Source organism: Podarcis cretensis (assembly GCF_951804945.1).
Source record: "Podarcis cretensis genome assembly, chromosome: 9".
Classification (NCBI taxonomy): Eukaryota; Metazoa; Chordata; class Lepidosauria; order Squamata; family Lacertidae; genus Podarcis; species Podarcis cretensis.
This window is the reverse complement of record NC_137178.1, coordinates 30,301,767-30,328,877: the sequence shown is the minus strand read 5'-3', so window position 1 is coordinate 30,328,877 and position 27,111 is coordinate 30,301,767. Positions and strand designations below refer to the sequence as shown.

General features: G+C 38.7%; 1 protein-coding gene across 11 annotated transcripts in view; it reads right to left on the bottom strand.

Annotated features, from left to right (window-relative positions):
- The window catches only part of BLTP1 (bridge-like lipid transfer protein family member 1), a 105,076-nt gene that overhangs the window by 29,088 nt on the left and 48,877 nt on the right, over nucleotides 1-27,111 (bottom strand). For 6 of the 11 annotated variants that reach the window (XM_079990493.1, XM_079990496.1, XM_079990501.1 and 3 more), the window contains exons 38-60: nucleotides 26,602-26,752; nucleotides 25,427-25,579; nucleotides 24,819-25,059; nucleotides 22,714-22,862; nucleotides 21,952-22,171; nucleotides 21,006-21,164; nucleotides 19,757-19,932; nucleotides 18,270-18,445; nucleotides 16,750-17,456; nucleotides 16,257-16,502; nucleotides 15,518-15,611; nucleotides 13,916-13,966; nucleotides 10,451-10,657; nucleotides 10,068-10,306; nucleotides 8,912-9,156; nucleotides 8,350-8,455; nucleotides 7,465-7,562; nucleotides 6,980-7,165; nucleotides 6,396-6,564; nucleotides 5,895-6,106; nucleotides 2,136-2,195; nucleotides 1,386-1,584; nucleotides 540-599 (exon numbers count right to left, since the gene is read on the bottom strand). In XM_079990493.1, coding sequence (XP_079846619.1) covers nucleotides 540-599; nucleotides 1,386-1,584; nucleotides 2,136-2,195; nucleotides 5,895-6,106; nucleotides 6,396-6,564; nucleotides 6,980-7,165; nucleotides 7,465-7,562; nucleotides 8,350-8,455; nucleotides 8,912-9,156; nucleotides 10,068-10,306; nucleotides 10,451-10,657; nucleotides 13,916-13,966; nucleotides 15,518-15,611; nucleotides 16,257-16,502; nucleotides 16,750-17,456; nucleotides 18,270-18,445; nucleotides 19,757-19,932; nucleotides 21,006-21,164; nucleotides 21,952-22,171; nucleotides 22,714-22,862; nucleotides 24,819-25,059; nucleotides 25,427-25,579; nucleotides 26,602-26,752 — 4,304 coding nt within the window. The remainder of the gene's footprint in view (nucleotides 1-539; nucleotides 600-1,385; nucleotides 1,585-2,135; nucleotides 2,196-5,894; nucleotides 6,107-6,395; nucleotides 6,565-6,979; nucleotides 7,166-7,464; nucleotides 7,563-8,349; nucleotides 8,456-8,911; nucleotides 9,157-10,067; nucleotides 10,307-10,450; nucleotides 10,658-13,915; nucleotides 13,967-15,517; nucleotides 15,612-16,256; nucleotides 16,503-16,749; nucleotides 17,457-18,269; nucleotides 18,446-19,756; nucleotides 19,933-21,005; nucleotides 21,165-21,951; nucleotides 22,172-22,713; nucleotides 22,863-24,818; nucleotides 25,060-25,426; nucleotides 25,580-26,601; nucleotides 26,753-27,111) is intronic. The other 5 variants (XM_079990498.1, XM_079990500.1, XM_079990494.1 and 2 more) reach the window with 2 other exon arrangements.

Below are 27,111 nucleotides of genomic sequence, written 5' to 3'. Positions count from 1 at the left end.
AATCACACACTGAACTAGAACCATAGAATTGGAAGAGACCACAAGGGTCATCTAGTCCAACTCCCGCAATGGAATAGTTTGTTCAAACCCATGACACCGAGATTCAAAGCTATACAGTGGTACCTCGGGTTACAGACGCTTCAGGTTACAGACTCTGCTAACCCCAGAAATAGTGCTTCAGGTTAAGAACTTTGCTTCAGGATGAGAACAGAAATCGTGCTCCGGCGGCGTGGCAGCAGCAGGAGGCCCTATTAGCTAAAGTGGTGCTTCAGGTTAAGAACAGTTTCAGGTTAAGAATGGACCTCCGGAACGAATTAAGTACGTAACCAGAGGTACCACTGTACCAGCTTTTGTAACATTCTATAATGTTTTAATCCAACTGTTAAGACGCCCCCCACCAAGGCTACAATTTGTTCCTGAATATAAATCTCCTGTATTAAAGAATAAGATGGGATGACAGATGCACAATAAAAAGGAAGACTCACACACAAGAGACTAAAGCTGTTTTGAAATAAGTGCTGCTTTGAAATAGCTCTTACCTGCAGCTGCTTGCCCTGTTGTTCTTGAGCACACTTCATAGGTGCCATCTGGCACTACGCCTAAAGATGTAAGAAAACTACAGTGAACCTACCATCACATCACGAGGCTTTTTAGGTGAAACTTGCACTAATATATAATCAATCATTTCCTAATGATATTTCGTTCTCCTGTGGTAGTTAAATAAACAGGAGTGGATCAAGACGCTCCTTTCAGCAAATAGAAGGATTCCTTCTGTCCACAGAATGGACTCTGTAAATCAAAGCTCAACCGTCCCTTCCTCCTGCAGTGCCCTGTGCCACCTCCCCACAGGGTTCTGGTTGGTTCCTCACCTCTGGAGAGCTTTTGGGGGCGGGCATACAGGGTTGCAGGAAGAAGCAGGAATCACTGAAAATCACTCCCCTCTATTAAATTGGCAGGAGTGGCCCATGCATGGAACTCTGTTCATGGGAAGACTGTATCCACACCATTAATTTTCTTGAACTGGCATTTGGACATTTCTTACAGTAATACTAAACTCATGAAGGTGAAACACAGGTTACGGCAGTATTCCATGAATGCACCCCATTAGTACAAGTATTCCCACATGAGCAGAGACCCCCCCTTTTTTTCTCCCCTTGTGCATGCCCCACACCCTCCCCAAATATATTCCAGAGGGTTGGGGAAACCCTGAGAACAGATTTAGTAGGGGAAGGAGAGGAAGAGAGAGTTCTATTGTGCAAGCAGAAATCCTTGTGCTGAGAGAACGTTCATGGAACACTATGTAAGAAACACCTTATGCTTTTTTTATGGAGCTTCTCAAAATGTTCAGAATTAGCAATAGCCGAGACAATAAGATAAAGGCTTACAGGCATTCATGACTAGATCTCCTCGCACTTCTGGCTTCCAGTCATCCCAGCTTGTTTCAAAGCCATCAGCAAAGCGAATGCAGAAGTTTTTAAAATGACCTTTGCTGACAAGAGATTCTGAAGAGCAGGCAGTAATTAAAGTACTTTCAATGGTCAGGACTAATGCAGAACCAGTGTCCAGATCAGCTGTATGATTAGACTGAAAAAAGCAAGGAACTATTGTATAAAAGTCTATTTCAGAAATAAGAAAGAATTCAGGCTGAATTCCTCACTCATAGTCATTTCTAGTTTCCCTTTATGAAGTAGGTACACCCTACACATCAAAATTAACTTATATAAATTAGTATTCAATAACTGGATCCCTGGCAGCTCTCTTAAGATCAACCCCCTACAGCAAATTCCTGCTTTTCGTTACAAGTATGCACAAACTTGTAATTAAGCCCATCTTTATGAGTTTTAACTTTAAGGGTTATTTCCTAATGTTAGTTATTTACTTTACAGTACCTAGCATAATCTAGTTTTACAAAACATCCTTTTCATGGATAAATCCATGATAAGCAGCATTTTTAACAAGCTAGCATATATCTAGAGATTGCAGCACAACATATATCTGGAAAAGGTAGTTTTTCAGTTTCAAATCTAACATGAACTTCACAGGAATATATAGAGCGTTCTCAGTTACATTCTACATTCTATTACACATGGGGAAATACAGCTCATCAGATGTTATTGATAACACTTATTACTTACACAGTAACTCTGTTTTTCTTTCTGTCCCCCAAAATTAATCTTGTGGCCCTGCCTCTGAATCTGTACCAATATTAAAAGCATTACATTTTGGTCATTGAGATATTTTAAAAGCAAAAGTATAACAAGATATGTATTGTATTCAACACTACGTCACCCAAACATTTTAGCTTTAGTTGTACTACAAAATTCAATTTTATGGTACATATCATACAATCCCAATTGTATCCATCATTATAGATAATTATTAGATTATGATATAACAGTAAATATACATTCTTTCATTTATTTTAATCCATATCAATTGCAACTTATTAAATTATATGTTGTGTTTTCCTTATAAGGCTTTAAGAGTAGTGTATATTAATTCTTTCAGGGACAAGGTCACATCATCTAGTTCCATCATCAGTGTAGTTTTTTTTTTACACTGTGCTCTAATTTGCAAATCAAAAGCAGATGGACATAAAACATATGCTTCTCATTTATTTCAGCTGTACCATCACAGTAATAAGAAAACTTCACTGTAGAATTTGGAGACATTTTTTTAAAAAAATTGTTTTCTAACAAAGTGAGTAAGAAACATAGCTTGTGATATGTGCTGTCTCTACAGCATAAATACAACTTGCAGTACTAATTCAAGTTTCAGGGACTCAAAGAATTGAACTCAACTATTCTACTAAGAGTAGACATTGAAATTAATGAACCAAACTTAGTTGCGTTTACTAACATCAGCGGAACTATTCCAAGTAGGATTAGCACTGAATACAACCTAAACTGATTAATTTATGAAATATGCACAGTTTTAGTTTTTTAAAAGATGTACATTGTTAATGGTTACTATGTAGGTATACTTTAAGATCTTATCAAATACTTGATGGAGGTTAGCAATGAAATTATGGAGGGGAAGAGAGCGCCGGAATCGTGGAAGGAAGCCTTTATCACATTGATACCAAAATCGGAAGCTGAAAAGACACAACTTAAGAACTATCGTCCCATCTCTCTTTTAAATGTGGATTACAAAATATTTGCAGACATTTTGGCAAGTAGACTCAAAAAAGTTCTAAATGAAGTAATCCACAAGGACCAGGCAGGCTTTCTCCCAGGTAGACATTTGTTTGCCAATACAAGGAACATTATTGACATTTTGGAACTTCTGCAAACAGATATAAATACAAAAGCAGTATTAATTTTTATAGATGCGGAGAAGGCCTTTGATAATATTTCCTGGAAATTTATGAAGGGAAATTTAAAAGAAATGGGAGTGGGACGGAGTTTTGAGAATGGGATTGATGCAATATATTCAGAACAAAAGGCCAAATTGATAGTTAACAATGTGGTTACAGAAGAGTTTAAAATTGAAAAAGGAACACGACAAGGCTGTCCCATTTCCCCTTTGCTTTTTATTTCGGTCCTGGAGGTGCTCTTGAATATGATTAGAGAGGACCGGTTGGTGGAAGGAATTCAGGTCGGAGCGAAACAATATAAACTTAAAGCTTTTGCAGATGACCTAGTTTTGACCCTGCAGGAGCCAGAATCTAGTACGAAAAGAGTATTACAATTGATTCAAGACTTTGGTCGGGTGGCGGGTTTTAAATTAAACAAACAGAAAACTAAGGTGTTGGAAAAAAATTTGACAGATACAGAGTCAGAACGGTTTCAGAGAGAGACAGAATTAAAAGTGGTTAAAAAAGTAAAGTACCTAGGGGTAAACATAACAGCGAAAAATCTGAGTCTATTTAAGGATAACTATGAAAAATGTTGGTCAGAAATTAAGAGAGACTTAGATAGTTGGACAAAATTGAAACTTTCCTTGTTAGGCCGAATTGCTGCTATCAAGATGAATGTATTGCCAAAAATGTTGTTTTTGTTCCAAACACTGCAGATTGTGGACAAGACGGAGTGCTTCCGGAAGTGGCAGAGAGACATCTCTAAGTTTGTCTGGCAGGGCAAAAAGCCCAGAATTAAGTTTAAGATATTAACGGATGTGAAAGAAAGAGGGGGCTTTGCCCTGCCAGACCTAAAGTTGTATTATGAAGCCACAGCTTTCTGCTGGCTAAAAGATTGGCTACTTCTCGAAGACACTGACGTATTGGACTTGGAAGGTTTCAATAACGCTTTTGGTTGGCGTGCATACTTATGGTATGACAAGGTTAAGATCAATAAGGCCTTTAAGAACCATATTGTCAGAAAAGCAGTGTTTAATGTCTGGACAAAATATAAAGACTTATTGGAAAACAAAACTCCAAGGTGGCTTTCACCTCTGGAAGCTAAGGCCCAAAAAAGACCCAATATGGAGGCCAAATGGCCAAAATATTGGGAAATACTAGAAAAAGAAGGAGACAATTGGAAATTGCAGAGTTTGGAGAAATTAAAGGATAAAGTGCGAGACTGGTTACACTACGCTCAGATTAAAGAAGTTTTTAAAAATGACAAAAAGTTAGGGTTCCAGGTGGAGAAATCGAAATTGGAAACAGAACTGTTAGAACCTAAGACTAAGGTACTTTCAAGAATGTATAACTTGCTGTTAAAATGGAACACACAAGACGAAACAGTTAAATCGGCTATGATAAAGTGGGCACAGGATATTGGGTATAATATCATGTTTGATGACTGGGAAAGGTTGTGGACCACTGGGTTGAACTTCACTGCTTGTAACGCTTTGAAGGAAAATGTAATGAAAATGATATATAGATGGTACATGACCCCAGTTAAACTTGCCAAAATATACCACCTGTCTGATAATAAATGTTGGAAATGTAAAGAAAATGAAGGAACATTCTTTCACCTCTGGTGGACGTGCCCTAAAGTGAAGGCTTTCTGGGAAATGATATATAATGAGTTGAAAAAGGTATTTAAGTATACCTTCCTTAAGAAACCAGAGGCCTTTCTTCTGGGTATTGTCGGCCAGAGGGTGATAAAGAAGGACAGAACTTTTTTCTTGTATGCAACAACGGCAGCAAGGATACTCATCGCTAAATATTGGAAAACCCAAGATCTACCCACACTGGAAGAATGGCAGATGCAACTGATAGACTATATGGAACTGGCTGAGATGACCGGCAGAATCCGAGACCTGGGAGAGGAGAGGGTTGAAGAAGATTGGAAGAAATTCAAGATTTACCTACAAAAATATTGTAATTTGGTTGAATGTTAATAAGGATGCTAGATCACAAACAATTGAGCACCACTAAAATAGTTGGAATTAGGATGATAAGTGAGATTGAGGAAAATATAATTTTTTTTGGAGAATTATTAATTATATTTAAACGAGCGGGACATAAGAACGCAAACAAGTTGATAAATTGCTGGCAAAAATTTATAATGATGTAAGTGGGAGTGGGAGACGTGAGGGAGTCCAAAGAAGTTATGAAACTATGTTATGAAATATGTTACATTGTTTACTAATTTTGCATTGGTATTTAAAAATCTCAATAAAATATTATTAAAAAAAAATAAGATCTTATCAAATACTTAAAAGAATATTAAGAAAATAAATTGAATCTATAAATATTAGTAAAACGACCATCTTAATTATAATCTGAAAAACGTATTTCTGAAATTAAGATAAACCACTTGCAAGTCTTCAAACATTTCGACATATTCAGTTTTGAGATATCTAACCATCAATGAAAAGGATTACTGAAATTTTTGAGTTTTGTAGCTTCTCTCAAACAATAACTATTACCCAGAAGCATACTGATACTGCAATAGTAAACTTCAATATCATTTAATTTTTAAAAATTATGTTATTTTCTTTAATACCTGTGGTGTATTGGTGATGGGCAGGCAAATTCCCAAGTCATTAACTGTTAGCTGGAGGAAGAGTGTCCCAAAAGCTTGAGCAGATGTCTGCTGGATTCCAGGTAACATATCAACTATTTCCTTTGTAGCCATATGAATATCTTTATTCAAGGCCATTCTCTGTTCATTCCAGTTGTCATAAGCAGCCTTGTAGTTCAGCCAGAAAAGCACAGCTTATCAAGGGGGGAAAATGTTTTCACTATTTTAGAATATAGAAAATCATTCTAAGTTCAGCTATAATAAATTGCTGTGCCCTGTCAGTTATTGAAGAGTTAGGAACACATGTTTCTCTGTCTTGTTCTGCTTCTGGACTACAATATATGTTAATATGGCATGGAACCAAGTCAACATGATTCCGGCTATTGGCCTTTTAAATAAAGTAACATTTCCTTGCCTAACCATAGTTTTCAGTGCACACATCTCTTTTGGTAAAACAAAAACCCACACAAAGTCCACTAGTACCTCTGTCAAAGGCCACAGGCTGAGCAAAAACAATTGGCCGGTTCAAAGTAATGAGCACAGCTTCTCGATCTGACGAACCGCTGATCTCTTCTCTCAGAGCATTTCTTAATCCAATTCGGGTTTTAAAATAAGCAACTTGATGGAAGTCTGATCCAGCTTCTTCATAAACCTTAAGACATTCCAAACATATCAACAGGGAGAATACAGCGGAGCAAAAGACCAAGCTTGGAAGGATACAAACATAATAATTTTAAAACGGAGGTATTCTTAAACGTACACTTATTGGGCTAGGGACCAGAGTTGGAGCAGATTTGGGGGAGAATGGGAGACCAAAAAAGAAGCTGAGAGCACCTCGTTTTGTGAGTGGAATTCAGCTTATTAGAACAGGGTGCTTCCAGCTCCCTTTTCAGCTTTCCTTGTCCCCTCAACTTCCACTCACTGAAGTTTTTCAGGATCCTGTTTACAGAAGGGCACATGGGGATCTAATCCAAAGTTTTATAAAGCCATGTTTAACATTTCTTTCTTCATTCCATTTTGAGAACCAGAAAATGTCACCAGCAGGCTGTAAAATCATAATTACTCACCTGATGTTTGACGATTTGTCCCAATGCCAGATTTAAGTCCACTTGGCATTTACCGAAGAGCTTTAGGTAGCTGGCACTACCAGGCATTGCTTTGCTTTGCAATCTATTTGAGAGCTCCAGTTCTATTAGTCCTGTTTCAAATCTTACCGCCCTCATAGATGGTGTGGTGGCTGTTACCTGGATACCCTAATAATGTAAAGGAAGGACTTTAAATACACACCTCAGTCTCTCAAACACATTTTTATAAACATATCATTTAAGAAACCTTCTGCCTTTCACAATAGTTTCCATGAAAGGTAATAATTCTTTTGTTTGTTCCTTTAATTTAGAAAACATTATTAGAGGAGGAAAACAAACCACTGAGAGACATCCTAATACCCAAGAGAGAACGAGATTCCCTGCATTCTCATTCAGTATTGATTTCACATTTCATTACAATATAACCACTGGTCACACTTGGAAGAACCCATGAATATCAAACATACTTTAAACTGCAGACTCAAGGAGTAGAGGAGAATCTTTGGCTTTTCTCCATCAGTTGTTCCATCATGTTCATTCCAAAGAGGAATAGGTTGCTCCCCTCCTGCATTTATAATTAAAACAACACAGTTCCAGAATTCAATTAAGCATTTGTCATTTCCACAAGATTAAGGCTGAGGATGGGTTAAAAAAACACACATCACACCTATCCAACTTTCTAAATGCAACTGCCCAATATGATCCAGCTGTCACTTCTCCAGTCCCAAAGGTGAAACAAGATTTGAGAACTCAAAGAGTAGTTGTAAGAACAACAATAGAAATTATTATATAGTATTAGAAATGGACAGACATTGTTTTCATAGTACCCCAACCCATTCAAAACATGCTGGCATGTATAAACGGCATACATTGACTTAGAGATAGTTGCCACAACACACTGATTACTATTATATTTGACTAAAAGAACAACAGCACAGTTTTAATGACAACAAAGTAAGTGTGCCTTCTCACCAACAATAAACGACCTTTGGCGAGTGGTAACACTGTTCAAGAAAATTACATAATAATAAAAGAAATAGTAAGTAAGTGAAATTTTGCAAAAACGCATTCCTACCAAAGGGTGGTATTTTAATATTAATCATTTCCAGAGCAGATTCACTGAAATCAATTTCAATTGGTGTATTCCGAATATATGACTTAGTTGGATATCACCCACAGTGTGTAACTATTGCCTGCTTGTGTCTAATACAGAATAATGGAAACATCACAGTCCACATTTTTTGAATAAAATATGTGACTTCAGATACCATAAATAGTAGGAAGCAACATTAGTGTGGAGCTTTGAGTGCTGACTGTTCAGTTTAGTAATGTTTTCAAGCAGTTAGGCTTACCTGAGACTTTCTGTATAACTTCATTGACCTCTTTCATAAATACTTTCTGCACAAAAACCAAATGGTTCAAAAGGTCTGTTGTCAGATTATGCTCAAAGGACCCAACCTGGGAGGAAAGGGAGAAGCCTTTTAACAGATGTTGATTCATGATGAAGGGCTTGAAGCAAACAATAGGAAAAAGTGTAACGTTTATTTTTGAGATGGAAGAATTTCTAAAACTAAAATACACACAACTCAAGATACAATATAGTTAGGAAGATTTATGTTGCAGAACCTGAATGCAAGGAGCCACATGGTAGAAGCAGAACTGTTTCAGACATCGTACAATTACATAAGCACAATCATAAAAATATATTGTTATGTAAACTTTAAATATACAGGCATAATGTATAAATGCTAATGCTTTTTTATTGGGAAAAAAATCAGGCTAATTTGCTTTTAACACCTGATTCTATCAGTAATTTTAATGCATATTTTATCTAAATCACTGTGAGGCTTTGATGATTAAGTTGCATATAAATCCTGTTAAAATAATGATAAATAATATATATATACTACATACCTCAGCTACACAGCGCAAATAATTTCCCTGGAGATAGTAACCTTGCTTAGTGGGCAGCTCATCTATACTCCATATTTGATCTGAATAGGTATCATGTTCTTCCATTATGTATTTGCCTGACATAGTTACAGGAGGAAGATTAAGACTGGCTGAAGGAGGTATGGTAGACATATCAGTGGCAGAGACTTTGGAAGTGAACCGCAACCTGTGATTTGGCAGCTCAAATGTAAACATTGTTTGTGCACCTGTGAAAAGAAAACAGTCAATTGACTAGTCTACATGAATGCATTGCAGTTATAGAAACAGTCACCCACTTCCTACTTTCCATGTCAATGCTATCCCTTCCCCTTGATGAGGCTGGATTTCAACAGTTTTTATCTCATTCCTCAGACGGTATGGAAATTATGCAAGTGCAAGGGAAGTATGCCTACCAGCTGTCCCAAAACACAACCATTACCATATTGGCCCGAATATAAGCTGCGTCTGAATATAAGCCGCTTCCTTAAAATTCTGCAGGCACTCACACCCATTCTGTTTTACTGTACGTCTGTTTTGGCAGTGATATCGCAAAAGACAATTTTTGTAAGGTCACAAATGAAAGCTGCACTTTTAACTTTTCACGGTCAGAATTTGGAAAAAAAGTGAGGCTTATATTCAGGCCAAACAGTACTTTTTAGGACCTATTCTATTCCATTAACAGCTATTCAACTCCATTAACAAGCTAAAAATAAACAACAGAAATCAATGAACAAAGTACACTGCATATGCAATATTAAGATAATATATCATCTCTGTAAGACAGGTGGAGGTTCATATTTAAATATTTGATAGTTAAACCCCCAAACCTTTTTGTTTCATGGCACTCAAACATCACTGAAGACCTAACTGTATATTGAACACAAAATATTACATATTGCTGTCTATTTTAAAATCCTTCCTGAGTGTGGCAATAGCAATTCAAGCAGCCACTAAAACGTGAACTAATGACGCTTTGTTGTGATGCAAAACTATTCTCTTTGCAAAAGCAAAACAGACAACTGTTGTTTAATGATTTAGCTAATTTCCACACACAAAATCAATGCATTTTTTTACACCTAGAGCATTCCCACATGTGCCAACCAACCTGGGAACACCGCCCAATATGAAGCAATGTTACCTGTCATTCCATGACTTCTCATTCTTCCCATCTTGTATTCTGCTTTCAGAGATGGCAGCAGTGCTGCTCCAATCGCAATTCCATCAATCATGGCACTGAATTTAAGAACTATGGGCTTCTTTTCCAAACCTTCTGGCAACTGTGGAAACTCATTGGTTTCTACAGGTGTCTGATTTACACTTGTGGGTGTTTTTTCTGCAGGCATTGGTGTTGCAATATCTTCTTTTGTAGGCTGGGCACTATTTATTTTTTTTTAAAAAAAGAATACCAATTACTAGATATTAAAAACATTGTAACATATGAGCTTGAGCATGCAAATTTAGTTCACCCTAGCATGCGGATGAAGCCTCCAAATAGACACATATATCAACTGCGATACTCACACTACAGTTGGCTGTCTGATGAGGTCAGAGATTTGTTTCGAGAGCTGATGAGAGCTGCGTACCATCATGCTGTGCAGTGTAGCTGGATGCTGAGGAATGTTGATGCTAATAGCCCCTACTTTGAAGACTGCAGCATTGTTTGTTTTCAGCCCCCTTTGGGCACTATAAAGAGCCTGCGATTTGGCAATGCTACATTTCACCACAGTTCTAAGAAGAAGAAGAAACTTGTTTACATGTTTTAAAATACAAAGCAGCTCTAGTGAACCATCTTGCATCCTCAGTAAAATTTATCAGCAATTCACGCTGTAACCCTATCCTCACTTACCTAAGAGTAAACTCCACTGAACTAAATGGGGCTTACTTCAGGGTAGAGGTGTATATGATTGCATAGTTGCAGAGACTAATTGTCAAATTTCATATTACATGGGAGATTCCCATTCCAGGAACCTAAACTGAAGCTGACAATTGTGGCTAGAAACCAGCAAAGAACGACTGCAAATTAAGCATGACTACTGTCAACTGATGCAGTCATTTGCTTTAATGACATGCATGGGCATATGCAGCAAAATAATTCCAATCATTTAAAAAAACAACACCACACTCTGGGCAAAAAGACAACACAGACATACCACCATGCAAATCTCCCAGTAAAGGATTTTACTTTTACTGTCTAAGAAGATAACCTTTCCAACAGCTAATTTCAAACAGACAAATAGATTACCTAATAAGAACACTGAAATATATCTTTTCCCACTAAAATGCAAGCTTCAATGAAAACTTTGTAGCTATTTTATGTTTCTGAAGTAAGCAGAAAAAGAGCAAATGCAATATATTTTAAATAGAAAAAGAAAGAAAACTTGAAACACAGTTATTTCATCACAGTTGACTGACATGTATGAATGACCAATACTACTCGTACCATATCTGTACTTTAAATATCCTTTCCAATTTTCTTGGGGATCAAGAAGCCAACATTTCATACTTTCAAGCAAGACATAAGTATACAAATTGTTATCTATCAAAATAAGATTCTAATTATTGGCTCCGGCAAGGAGAAATTTCCCCTATACTTGCCTTTCAAAACCTGCAGCCAAAACCTGCAGCCAAAACCTAATACTCTCACAAGCCTTGTGAACTGCAATCATTATATAGAAAAAATTGTGAAACATTTCATTGAGATTTACTTTTGCGTATGTGGTTTAGAAATGCAGCCTTAATTGAAATACTTGATCTTAAATGGTCTTGTTGAGACCAATTGCTTAGATCAAAGGTGGTGAATCTCTTGCCTCTGGGTCTATTTAGATCCACCAGATCGCCTCATTTGACCCTGTGAGGCTGTTTTGGCCAAGCTGTGCCACCTGCTGTACACCTGACATTTTATATGATGCCACGTGAGGGGCAGGTAAAGGAAGAAATTGGACAAAAGAGGTTTTGCAGGCACCTACAAAGCTCTTCCCCCAGTGCTTGCCCAGTGATCAATTAGCCCTGTGCTTAGCACTTCCCAAGTGTCAGGCACAGGGCTTGCAAATGCCATTACATCACTTTCCAAGCAACCAACCATTAGCTGTCAAGTGATTGGGAAGCACTGCACAAAGGGCATTGCAAGCTTTCTCTGGAAAGAAAAAAACACATTCTGTTTTGAAAATGAATTTCTTTTCTTTCCAAAGGAAGCAGTATGTATTCAAAGTGCTGGAGAAATTTGAACATTTTTTCTTTCATTCCAGAGAAGCAGTTATTGTGGAAACTGCTTTGAATACAAACTGCTTTATCTGCAGATGGAAAATGCTCCAGTTTCAAAGGGCCTTTTGGAAGCCACCCCCTCTGTGCCAATTAGCTGACTGGTGGGCCTGAAAGCACATCTTCAAAGGTAATTGCTTTATCTATCAGCTGATCACCGATGACTGGTGACCTCCTTTGGACTTGGACAAGTGCCAATCAACTATCATTACTGATTTCAGCTGATCAACAGGTAAGTGGTCCCACTGACCTGTCAAATTTGGCCTATGAAGGGTGGGGTAAGGTAAGGCTCTAGCTTGCCAGCTGGATCCAATTTGCCCACCCCAGTTTGCCCACTCTTTCCATCAGTGGCGGAGCATATGCCAGCGCTGCCCAGGACGGGGCACGCTCCCGAGGAGGGGCGGGGCACGGAGGTGCCCTCCCAGGTGCGGGATGGCTGCTTGGGTGGATGGAGTGGCGTGCACACCTTGCAGCCAGGGGCGGAGCGAGCCGCCAATGGTGGACATTTGGCGCACTGCCCGCCCATGACTGCCAAATGTTACCCCCCTCAGTGAAGACATCCAGGTCGGTCCGCCCCCACCACACACCCCTTCCTCTGCCCCTGCTTTCCATACACTGCTTTCATAAGCCAAATATCCAAAATTCATAAGCCGAAATATCTCACACAAAGCTGCTCTGAATCATTCTTTGTGTGAGTTATATTGTCCAAAAGAAGAGTTCAATTTCACCTTGGTGATATCCATCAGTTCCTGAGGTAACCTGAACCTAATGCTTTTTCTTTATTTCTGTGCAACATCCAGAGTTTTCATGACAGGTTTTTAGAATAAAGTTTAATTGCACAATCACAAGTTATTTGGTTTGTCAACTTCCTTGACTCATGTAGCAGAGACCTAAGCAGAAGAGGTAAATATCTAAGTCAGGCTTCCTCAACCTCGGCACTCCAGATGTTTTTGGCCTACAACTCCCATGATCCCTAGCTAGTAGGACCAGTGGTCAGGGATGATGGGAATTGTACTCTCAAAACATCTGGAGGGCCGAGGTTGAGGAAGCCTGATCTAAGTCCACAAAACCACAGTTTAGGCTTCTGCCACTTGAGGTGTGTTTGTGTATGTGTGCATTGCAAAATCTAGTACCTCCAAAGCACAGCACAACTGTGGGGATGAAACCCAGCCCACCTATCCAGCTTCAATATTAAGAAAAGGGCTGCATCTTGTTATTCTTACTAGAGGGAGGCATCCACATAAAAAGCAAAGTTGTAGAATCTGGAAGCACGGAGTCTCTAACTCACATACTGAGTTGCCTTTACACTTTTATTTCTAAAAGTTGAGGTGAGCCCACCCACCCATTGTTGAATACATAAAGTCATTACTGACATGTTAGCAGCTTGCATAACTTAGTGGAAAACTGTACGGTAAGATATAAAATCAATCTAATTTACCTGGGTTATCCTCATAGAACTGTCTGACATATTACAGTCTATATTAGTGACTCTAGATAAATAGTTTGTGATTAGGGAAGAAAACCCTGTTTCAAAACTATTTTATGTTATTGAGTAAAAATACTTAACCCAGAGCTTTTCTAATATAGGCTGATCAATATAATATATCAATTCTATTTCATGTTAATTACAATTAAGGTGCAGCTGGTTACATTAAACACACAAAAACACATCTCAGCTACACTACACACAGTGTTAACTGCAAGCCATTTAAACATAATGTGACATACAGAAATTCTTGTTTGGCTGTGCTTGTTGGTGATGTAGGGAAATCCTCCAGTCTACGAGTGAAGATTGGAAGAAAGCAAAACAAAAACAAAGCAAAATAAAGAACAGTCATGCAGAAGAATTAGTCATATTTGTAACCCACAATAAGACCAATTGTCTGAAAACACTATTTTTTTAAGCAATGGCGTTTTGCAAGCATGGGGGATCCAAGGAATCCTCAGCAAACCCATTCATTTCAGTGCAGATAACATTTCTGCCTGTACCAATAGGGTATGTGCAGAGCTGTTCCTGCCCCAGTTGGGAATAAGGAAGTCAACTCATGCAAGAGCCTCTTGGTTCCATTGGAGCACATACTATACTGTCAACAGAAGCAATGACTACACTTTGAACCAACTTTTAATTGCTTCTTGTGAAAAACTTCAACTATCCTTCACGACAAGACAAACTTTGCTTGCCTATATTAAATTCATATTTATCTACAAATTATTGGGACTAATACAGATTCTAAAAGTGTGTTGGTGATGAAAATGCTGCCAAAAAATAAAGAGTACTATTTCATATAGTACATAAATCAGAGGGAAATGGTTTGTAGTGTCTTGCTATTCTAGTTTAAGTGATCAAGTGTATGACAATATCATGCAATTACAAGTGTGTGACTATTAGAAATGTGAATGTATTAGGAAAATCATTCAAGATGCTCATGCAGAAAAGGTGGGTAGATTTGTTTTAAACACCCAAGCGCAAATATAAAAGTGAAACAATAGGGCCACACTTAAAGGAAGTTCAGATTGTCTTATAAGATGCAACTATAAAGAATTAAAAACTATAAAGCATTAAAAAAAACCAAATTGCTGTTCTAAGAATTACTGTACACAGTGGATCTGTCAAGATAGAATAATATGAAAGGATATTGAAACTAAGTACAAAAATTTACATAAGTCATTTCATATAAATATACATATATAATAGAATCATAGAATTGTAGGATTGGAAGGGACCCCAAGGGTCACCTAGTCCGACCTCCAGCAATGCTGCAATGTCATTTTCATCCAGTCACAAAAAACTGTACAGAATTCAAATAGTTATAATAATGATAATAATAAAATGAACAGTGGTATAAAAGAAATGGGATTGGGGATAGTTTGAAACTGATAAAAGCTTTTTGGTCAAATACATGCCCGAAAATAGATCAAAGGGTAAGATACTCAGGGAGATCCTTTTAGGTTTATAAAAGGTGGCTGGTTTGACACACTTCAATGATGATGCAAAATCTGCTGAAACAAAACAGTCTTGACTACGGAAAATATTCTGTCCATTTCCTACTACGAACTGGCTGCTCAGAAATACTGTGCAATGTTATAAATATTTAATTTTAGTCATCTCAGATTATTATATATTATACAGTTGTATCTAAATGCTTGAAGCCTGACAGAAGAGTACACAAAGGCATTTCTTTCTCATCACTTTTTCAGTTTTAGCTTACTTACATATGACAGCTCCTTGTAATCCAGTCACATAAAAGCCTTAAAAGAGCAGGACGGGCTATAATGGAGGCATAACTGCTGTTTAGAGAATATGTATCACTTTTTAAATTGTACACTCACTGGATATTTGGTGTGATCCCTTCCAGAAGGACAATATTAACACCACCTATATGAGCAGTAGCACATGTCTCGGTCATCTTTTGATGCAGTACATCTTCAAACAGAAAAAAACAACACAAATGCGTTTGATATAGTACAAAAATATGTATTTCCTGCATGCATATTTGTGTTGGAGAGACAACAGGCAAAGCATAACGAAGATGCTGTTAAATTTTAATTCTAGAACAGGGGTTGTCAACAGGGGTGTGCATGTGCGCGCAGAGGGCTTTTCCTGTAGCCCACAGGGGTCCCTGACCCCACTGAAATTTGGCTTGAAAGATGCATTCTGCTGTAACCAATAGGGCAGGCTGCTGTGTTTGGTTGCAGGGTGTGTGTGGTGCCCGTAAGAGTTTCTTCAGTCTGCAAATGTGCCCATGGGCCCCAAAAAGTTGGCAACTCCTGTGCTAGAAGATATTTATTGTTATCACTGTGGTAAAAGCTAAACCACCTGGAAATAATTTTACTACCACAGTGGCATGCTATGAACATTTTAATTTAAATCAATATTGTACACTAATTTAATTCGATTTTTCTACTTACTTAAGTTTGGCTGGGAATTTTCTCTCTCTCTCTCTGTTACTGTGTATTTCAGTAGCAAAAACAAGATTATCAAAGATGATCTGATTGTATCACACACAGTTGGCAAATATTATATATAAATCCAACAAAACAAGTATGTTTCTAGAGATAATTCTTCTACCTTTCATTTTTTCTTTGAGTGTAAAACTGCCATGGATTCTCTTCAGTTCTGATTCCATTGTTAGCCCACCAATATCTGCTTCAAGATGTGTGCGATTTACCATGCCTATTCCAAAGACTATCAGGGTCACATGCTGAGGTTCAGATGTGACCAAACTGCGTTTCCTCTGTGTTCTACTTAAGCTGCTGTTATCCTGCTCATTTTCAAATGCAACCCTACATGCAGGTTCAGTAGGGCTCCGAACACCTACGAGAAAATGCATCAGATCAGGAAGTATTTAGGCAAAATTGACAAGACCAGAACCTACAATTACTTTATTCATCAAAAGATTCACATGCTACACTTATGTATAAATGCTATCAGGGCAGTTACTGCAGTAATACTCTGCTAAATTCAATACAGATATTATACACTGTATTAAGGACTTGCCTATTAAGCCTGTATACGTGCGAACTAAGAATTACGCATGTTCCGTATCTTCAAAAACTCTTACCTGCTGGATAAAACGTTTCAGAAGATTTTTCTAAAATCCCTGTTGGATCAGATATAAGAGAATAAAAGTTCAACAGTTTATACATATTTTGCCAGCACTCTGCAGAAGGTTCACTCTGCTCTGACACTGTAATTGAATCAGAGTCGTCCATATGAATGGTCACATGATCAACAACATCTTTTGAACCTTTCCTGGATACTTTAGAAGTTCTTCTTTCTGATCTCCCAAGTGAATTTTTGTTTCGAGATTCTCTTTTATTGTTCTCATTGTTTGATCGCTTGTTTTTTGCATTGTTCACTCTGTTGACACCATTGAGACTCCCGCGAGAGCTGCGACTGAAGTCAGAGGAACGGAAATCTCTGTGCTTGCGGGTTTTGAAGGTGGGTGTTGGAGAAGCTGAACCAGCCGTGTATCTGCTGAGTTTGATGTCTGTCTGCGTAGCTTTGATGTCATCTATCATGGTACTGAACTGATGAATAAGACGAACCAGTGCCATATCTACATGCTGGCTTATAGACTGACATGAGATTGTAAAATTGCAATGGAAGGTGCTATAATGACGTTTGTTAAAGTCATGAAAAGCAAGGGCATTGGTGGAGTTTTGAGGTGTGCTCACTGACTTCTCCATTATAACAGCACTGATGCTAAAAGTTTCCAACATTAACGCTGGTTTGAATTCAAGGGGAGGAAGATTGACTGCTCCTTGCCTAAGAAATAAATACAAAACATTGTTAAGATTCTGCAACAGCTAAATGTTAAAACCATTCTCTTTTTGAAGACTATCCCTTCGTATATTTTGTTTAAGATATTAGGTAAGAGCCATAGTTCAGTGGAAGAGCAAATGTTTTGAATACAGAAGGTCCCAGCTTCAATATCTGGCATCTTAAGGAAAGCCTGAACTCTGGAGAGCAATTATACATCAGTTTAGACAATACTGAGCTAAATAGACCAATAGTCTAATTCAGTACAGTTGTACCTTGGGCTGATGAATGCCTTGCAACTTGAACGTTTTGGCTCCTGAACACCGCAAACCTGGAAGTGAGTGTTCCTGTTTGCGAACGTTCTTTGAAACCTGAACGTCTGAAGCAGCTTCCGAACATTTTGGAAGTCAAACGGACTTCCGGAACGGATTCCGTTCGACTTCTGAGGTACGACTGTATACGTATACAAGTATCTATGTGATTGCTGACACCCTCAAGGAACTCAGTGTCACATACTGCCTTGAAGTGCTAAGTTTTAAATTTTGCACTGTTTTGCTTATAAGCTTCTGTTGATGGGCATTTTAGCCACCAAAGCAGCCTAATGTTTTAAACACATCTATTCTAAGGTTAAAATTTAAAAGCTGCAATTGTAACTTCAACTCTTAACTAGTTTTCAGTTCATAATTTCCTGAAAGTCTAGGATTAAATTATTTTTGACTTGTTAAGAAAAAAGAAAGCAGACAGAATAGAATGAAGTAATTAAGCAATACGTTCATGCTCTTTAATGCTGAATAGATTCATGTAACTTGACTACTATACCTTCGGGCTCTTTTACTTCTCCTCTCTTTTGCTGTATCTGAATCCACAATATCTGCCCTAAGGCAATCCAGAGTCCCTGAGAATGAAAGATGCTCTCCGAAGTACATCCTGTAGCACAGTGGCGCTGCATCCTGAGACTGAATTCCTGTGTGGCTTAGAAGTGGTTTGAAAACAACCTATTAAAAAGAGAAACAAGTTATTTCTTTAGAGCTATAAAAATTGCTCAGCACCTGCAGAAAACATAGCTGCAATCTTAAAAGCACCTCTCATACTTTAAGCATTTCAAAATGACGGTATTATCGGAATAATATAATGTTTTCAAATCAGTGTGTAGTCCAAATCAGAAAGAAAAACATACATTTGTAAAAACCAGGCTCAAGACACAAGTGCTCTCTGTTCCTCTCTTTCTTTGATGTGAATTCCCTCTCCATTCCATTTGAGTATAATATGGCAAAAAAACCTTCGTTTGAGCAGGAGACTGTGACAAACCCCTCCCTCCCTGAACCAGGGAATTCCACCAGGTGTTGGTCCAGGACAGGCAAGTTCAAGAACATGGCAGTAACCTTGATAAAAAAAGCAGCCCCAATAAAATGGGTGGTTGCCCTGCCCATGAGGGTCCATGTTTTGAGTCAGGTTGGTGTAAGTGTCCATGAACCACATCCCCTGTATGATGTCTCTGTGCCACACAGCCACTCGCTCCAGGTTAGTCTGTCACGAGGGTATGAATAATGCCACCTTTCAAGGAAGGATTAAGGAAGGGTTAAAGAAGAAAGGGGGCTCGCTACCTCGCTGCCATGCTGACATCAGAAAGAGCCTAGCACAAACAGTACCTGCCCTGCGCATCTGCCACTGCTGCAGGAGACCCATCATCCAGGCATGAGAACTGGCTATTGCTGTGGTAACAGTGGGATTTATGCCAGCAGTCACCCTCTCCCTCCTCCACCCTATTTTTGGATGAGGCCCCTGATGTTCAGTTTCTGTCCAGCTCCTCCTGAGGAAAATACCTGACAGTTAGGGGCCATGATCTCTCTCTCTCTTTCCCCTTGCCCTTTTAATCTGCAAACCCTGTGAGATAACTCTGCTACACCCCAGGGGTCTATAGCTCACGCAGTGGGAAGCACTGGTCTAGATCAATGCTGTCTATGTATGTGCACAGGTGCCTTCCATTCTCTGCTTAGGAGAGCTGCCAGACTCGCCTCAGTTCAGTGGCCTACTGCTCTCATGGCCCAATATCAGCAGTGTGTGATATGCCTTCAGTTATTCTGGGATGGCAAGATATAATTATTATTGATTTCAAAAGTTGTCATTTCATAACGAGATGCTGGAGAGACACTGCAAATTGAGTCAGAGAAAGAATCTGGGGGAAAATGAAATACTGGAGCAGCTAAAATGTTACCATAATTAGACACTGGGGCAACTATTCTAGCTCCTTCTTTGGTTTCTTGGATAAGGAGTTTATCCCCCAGTTTTAAAGGCAAAACACTCACCTGGGCATCTGCAAGTTGAACTGCAGGAAATCCCTGGTTACCTTCCTCGATTCCAGCAATATCATCCTGACTCGTACTGTGCTGTGAATGTGTACCATCCAATGTGTTCTGATCACTGGACAATACTGTATTGAAGTCAGATGCTGACGGTATAGTCGGAAGATTTGGAGCTACCCCTACAAAATAGTTCCTGCGTTAATTATCCAGCAGCATACGTAGTGCTAAAATATGTAAAACTGTTTAGTTTACTGAGCAAGAGGAGAACTAAATTCAAGTCAGGAAAGAGGGACATTTTAATGATACAGCACCAGTTTCAGCTGGCATATCACCTACTGCCAGAGGAGGAGGAACTGAAGTATGAAAATTACCACCCGCAAGCTGTATTCCAGCTGGTGAAAATCAGATTTAAAAACTGTATCCTTTAGTGCCTGGAGTCTGTGCCACCTTTGTTTAGAAGGACAGCATGATAAATGGCCTTAAGTCTCCAATCATTTGGCAAAGCAACACATATTGACACAAATATCAAGTGACCCTAAGGGTCTCTTTACAACTCTACAGTTCTAGGATTCTAATAACTGTTTTGTCTACACCCTTTTATTTTTGAGAAGAGTAATTAATGGCTGGCCTTTCTTCAGGAAATCAAATGCCATTCTGGTTTTTCACAACCCATGGCCTTGATAGCAACTTCATGTTCACAGATGGCATATCTCTGAAAACCAGATGTTGGGGAGCAAACAATGGGGGATGCCCTGCTAGTGGGTTTCTGGAAGAATCTAGTGAGCTCTGCTGGGAATGTAATACTGGACAGGATAAATCAGTATTCAATCCAGCAGGACTCTCAGAATCATAGAATTGTAGCGTTGGAAGAGATTCTGAGGGTCATCTTGTCCAACCTTCTGAAATGAAGGAATCTCAACTAAAGCATCTATGACAGATGACCATCCAACCTCTGCTTAAAAACCTCAAATGAGAGTCCACAACCTTCCTGATGTTTAGCTGGAATCTCATTTATTGTAACTTGAAGCCATTGGGCTTGAGTCCCACCCTATGGAGCAGGAAAAAACAAGCTCGCTCCAACTTTTGTTTCTACTTTTTCTGAATGTAGCAGCCCATGCAGCCTGAAATTTACCAGATTCAGTTAGCAACCAAAGAAGATTATTTCTAAATAAACAGTCAGCTCCTTAAGTATTTCATAAGAACTGCATACAATAGTCAACATTCAAGCAAACACTGAATTTCAGATCAGTACCTGTTGGCAGACTATTGTGTGCAGATTTGGTGACGGGAGACTCTTGAACCACACTTCCTCTGTTGCCCACAGCATTTGACATCCAGTTATAGAAACTCACAGAAGATGGTTCCGATAATAAAGGATGTTCAGATAACATTTCAGAGGGCATGGTGTTCACTAGGATATAAAATAACAACTGACCACTTCATGTACCATAAAACGTGGGTTCTGTAGTTATACTTGTGATATATTTTTCAACTTCTGACAGACAGAAAAATATTTCAAAGCACACAGAGAATGTCAACTTGAAAGCTCTTGTTAAATAAAAATATCACAATTTGGGAATGAAGAGGAGGGAAGAAGTCATTTGCCCATACCTCTCACTGAGTTAACATTTAGCCATTTAGCTTCCCACCACAGGAGTATCTATTTATCTACTTGCATTGGCATACTTTTGAACTGCTAGGTTGGCAGAAGCTGGGACAGAGCAATGGAAGCTCACCCCGTCGTGTGGATTCAAACCGCTGACCTTCCAATCGGCAAGCCCAAGAGGCTCAGTGGTTTTGACCACAGCACCACCTGCTCCCTATAACTAATAATAATTAATAATAATAAAAATACACACTACTATCTGAACTATGCACAAACAGCAGACACAAAAATTTAGACACCTGAGGAAGAGAGAAGGAAGAGAAAGAGTGGAATTCACTGTCCACTTTCAAGAAAAGACAAGAATGAGGCTTCAGAGATAATGAGTGTGTCCTTTGAAACAACAGTGTTCCTGCCTTCAAGCACTCGTAGCATACATCCCATCTGAGGACATCTTACACTTGAGGAAATAACATCAACCTTAGTGTCTGGGCTATTGGAAGGCAACAAGTAGGGCAACATCAATTTTGTGAAATTAAGCTATCAGTCAACGCTTTCACGGCTAGAACTGAACCATACTACAAGCATTCTGTACCTGCTCTTGTTAAAGAACTACTTTTAGGGGCTGCAGCACTTCTTTGAGGGGTCCCTTCCAAGAGATTGTGTAGGCTAGGAAAGCTTCCTGTCAAGTAGCTGAGTAGGCTCTCTTTTCTTGGACTTTCTTTGGTAAGCAGCCCAGAACGACCAGCATGTACCGGAGAGTCTGTAGCTGTATCTCCACTAGTGTAGCTCAGGGAGTGATATGGATGGATACCCTGAAATGTAAACATAGGCATCGCAGTAAGTCCACCATAAGTCAGCTCCAGCACATGTTTATTTATGTACAAGTCACACCAATTAGAACCAGAGGAAGCGTCAATTCCTGTAAATTACAGCCCAAAGCATAGCTTGGATAGCAGCCCAAGACATAGCCAGACATCAGTAGGTCTGAATTCTCAGTAAACACAGTTAAGATCAGATGGTAATTATACACACACACACACACACACACACACACACACACATTCTTTTGTCACTCTGCTTGCCACAACACCTTTGCCAACCCGTCCTCTCTTTACACATGACCAACCCCCACCCCTTTACACCTTACCCACCTGCTTGCATATTTCATCACACTCACCCCACAGCCCTCACCCGCTTTAAAGAATGGAGAAGAGCTTCAGAGTATGGTTTTCTGAATCACCTCCTCTCTGTGAAACCTTCATGAAGCTACATTTGATGCCGGGGGAAGGCACTGCACAAAGTGGCTTGCTTTATATCCGATCTCCTCCTCATTTTAAGAATAAAGCAGTTTTACCTTTATTTTAAGACCAGAATCACTATGTGTATGAGTCTTGGATAATTTCCTCATAATCTCAGCCCCTGTCACAGGACCAGAAGAAACACCAGCGGGCGGGGGGCGGGCACCAGTTCCTTCCAGAAGCATTGTATGTTCACTGACAGTGGCTGAAACATCCAACAGTTGCATGGATTAATTATAGGAGAAATGTAGCCAAGGCTATTGGTTATTGAGGATGCTTATTACTAGGCTGCCCTGTAAGTGCTCATTTACATCTGGTACACAGAATTGCAGACATGTGATTTAAACCCAATTTGAGACCCTAAAACGTGGGCCTGTTGACATTTCAAAGAGTATAATGCATTTCTGAAGACTGAGCTGTTCACATCCATTTCTTTCCTTGTCTCTTTGCCACAACTATAAAGTAGTTTTCCATTTGTATGCTCTTTTCACAATTGCCTTTGCATCAAGATCTTCTTTGTCAATTTATGGCAATCTAAGTGAAAAGCTTTATGTAGCAGCATTATTAGAGTGTTTTTCATATTGTACTTAAGATACAGCAAAATTACTAAGAACCACAAATATCGATTTGTTGAGTCTTTTCTAATACACACGTTTTTCAATAGTTGTGTGGGAAGCAAAATTGTAATTCAATATAGTTACATAATGGTAACAAGACTAGTGTTCAGAACTGCAATATTTTCTTTCTTGTTGGGCTAAAAAGCTTCAGAAGGTGCTGCCGATACTAAAGTATGTACTTGCTTCCAAAGAGTAATATTTGCTGCCAACTTGCACACTCTAGCATAGTTGTCCATTTCTAAACGTTTTGATTAATTTCCCCGCCCCCTAGTTTTCCCTAACACAAGAGCCCTCTTCCAAGTGTTCCTTTCTCCATGCCACAAACAATGTGGACAGGAGACAGCAGAGACAAGAAAATTCACCCAACCGTCCACCTCCCTGTATAAACTGTAGAGCAACTGTCTGCAGCAGGGAACTGGCTCTTCTCATGTAGGTCCATCACATTCTAGAACCCGGGATAACCAAGATTTTAAAATACTTGAGGATCCTACACAATTAAAATACGCTTCCGGCTGCAGTCACCCTCCAACTCATGTAGGGCAAAAGAAGCAGGGATGAAAGGGATGGGAAGAACATGCTTATCTCTGTATGCAATGATAATTGTGTGGAGAAAGGAATACCTGAATAGACGAAGACTGCACAACCACTACTAATTAATTCCACGTGGCACAGACAACACTTCTGTGTAGGTTGAAATCAAAATATGTTTGATAAATTTGCAAGAAGAAATGCAATAGCAGATATGTAACTGAACTTACTGTCCATGCTAACCATGTTTTAAAGTATTACACACTAAGATCTCATTGATTCTTAATTGCTTGGGGGCCTGATTCAGCCCACAAGCAATTTTTTCTGGCCCTCCAAGATCACAAATTCTGGTAGCAAAAATGAAAAGTATTAAGTAGACACAGTTTGGGGGCTTACATCTTTTCACCCAGTCAGCGTCCTGACGGGGATGCAAATTTTCAGTCTTCAAATCAATCATTTAATGAGTGGGCAGGGAATCATAAGTTCTCCATCTCAATTGATCAGAGGAAGAGTCTGTGTGTCTGTATATCTGTGTATCTGCCTGAGTGTCTTCTGTCCTGTTTGCACATCCTGTGTGTGCACGTTGAGTGCAGCATAGTTACACCTACTGCTGCCATGCAGCCCACAGAAGGCTGGCCAAAGGTGAATGTAGCCCAAAAGGTTAACTATTTCTGTATTAGAGGCTATAAGTTCAGCTTGTGAAGCAACTAAGTTGAGTACCTTATCTAAGGATAAGCAAGGAACATATATACTAGCCTTAAGCATTCCATTCCATAATGAAAAATGCAATAGCACACAGAAGGAAAAGACAGAAGCAATTATTATTATTTATTCCCAAAGCAAAGTAGATTAGCTTAAAGAAAACAAAACCCAATGTGTGCTTGTGCAACTGATAGTCATTAAATAAGAAGATGTGTATGAAGTGGGAAAGAAGAAAGAAGAAAAAGAAAAGTTTAACACAGTACATTTACAGAAGCAAGTTAAGCTGAGAAAGTGTAGTTGAAATACAAAGATACCTGCATCGAACTCAAATTCTGCTCCGTCAGCACTCGTGTCACTTTGAAGACCACCTCCATTGTCTAGGCCAAAGCCATCCTCTTGCTCATGGTGTACAGTTGACTGGAGTTTCATTGGCTGAGCTGGCCTATGTAAACTCACCCCTTTGAAGGCTGGCGTTACCACAATGAATTTCATCCACTGTCTAGCAAGCGCAATGAGACCTTTCTTTAACGTCACCAGAGCAGGAAGGCCATCGCTCTAGAAGACAAACACATAGTACATTCGAAAAACAAATTCAAAAATAGGAACTCCTTTTAGCCTGTAAAAGGAGGACCCAACCAGGGTATGCAAGGAGCCAACCCATACTTCTTTCAGACAACAGATTCTACCAGCTAGCCCACAACAGCCCACCTGGGATGGACCTTCAAGTTCTTGATTTTATTAAAAGAAAACAAGGTTTATTTTTTTCTTTTATCTTACCACATTAACGTCTCTGTGCTATTTCAACTGAACACTTTATGGCCAAAGCAATTCAGACACTTGAAAACATACAGGTTTGGCTAGGAAATTTAAGAAAATAATTTCCACTTAAATACATTTGTAAACACATGACAAATTAGCTTACCATAGTTGCATCTTCAATGATGGAATAGTTTGCTTGATGAAGATAGTGGTGCAGTATATTACACAGCAAACAAGAAGGATTTTCTTGTAGGTAACGGGCTAATTTAGTGAGTCTGTTGTACTTGCTTCTTAAAGGAAAGTGTATGCTTTTGTTCTGAACATATAAAAGTGGTTACATTTATTAAATTCACTGATTCAATACATCAGAATACATCAATACACAACACATTACAAATCTAGCACCAGGCCTGCACATATTGTGCATATACCAAAACCTAGATGCAGAATTATATTAGGATTTTACTATTTAAAGGCATTACCATTTTAGCAACATTGTAATATTTCATTATTTTTGATTGATGTTAAAACAGAAGGTTGAAAAAACCTAACTTCTTATGCATTTCACATTATATGAAAACTACAGAAAACAAATAAACCTAACAACATGTTTTATGAACCCACAATTTTTGTCGAGTACAAATCCCTAGTCTTTCAGTCTCTTCAGTTGCATGTCTAGTATTCATCTTCTACCACAGCCACATCAGTATACGACAAAATACTAAGTACTCAAGTACTGCAATTAGTAATGAAAATCATTATGCAATCAGAATAAATTAAAATACAAGTCACCTGAGCACCAAAAAACATTCATTCTGTTTCTGCAAGGATCACCCTAATAACAATTTGAGATGCATGGAAAATGTAATGCTATATCGAGTAATGTTTTGGCCTGGTTTCATATGATAGCCTACTAATGAAATATTAGGGCTAGAAATAACTACTGTAAGGTAAACAACTAGTTCAAAGCCACATGCAGAAGGACTGTAGAAGTGTTAATATCAGGCCAGAAAAAAGCATTCAGCACTGTTCCAGTACTTTCCAAGGTTCAGGTATTTGAATGTAGAAGTACAATTATTTTTAAAATGCAAAGATGCCAATATCAATATTAATATCCATTTCCAGATTGGCATTATAATATTCACATTTGCATTCTGTTTGTCCTCCAAGAGGTTATTCCATGTATTCCAAAGGAACAGGCTAGGAAAACTATACTGGGCTAAGAAGTGTTTGCAACTATGAACCCAGAAGGGCCTGCCAACACACTTTTGAAAACTAAACCACTTTTAAAGGAAGTAGTGATACACTTAATTGTTTATTCATCAGCAACACACCCACCTCTAAGGCTTCGGTCATTATACAGCCCATGACAGCACAAACCCGTAGTGTTCCTTCTGTTTCTAATTTGTTTAAGGAGGACTTCACTTGATCAATAGGAAGAAGCCAAGCACCAACAGCAGGAGTTGCTGTGCTTAGAAGGTTCAGCTGCCTGTTGGGGGAAAAAATCAGATATAAAAGGATACTTTCACCTTCCTTAGTAGCAACTCTGGTGATTGAATATGGAATTTCCATTTAAATATTCTTTAACTGTACACTTGAAAGGTTTAATTGTTTTTCCATAAACACCAACAACCCTGGTAGCGTTGAAACCTAGTATTAGGAACCCAATCAAAAGCCAGCTCATATAAAGCATGTTAAGTTCCAAAAGTTTATTATAGACTTAGCAATGCAGATCAAGGAGACAATGCTAGCGAGCAATGCCAAATCTGGATAATTATGAACTGAAGTAATCGTTAAGTAGACCTTTGTTATGACAATAACTACCTACTGCAACAGTTGAAGTGAAAG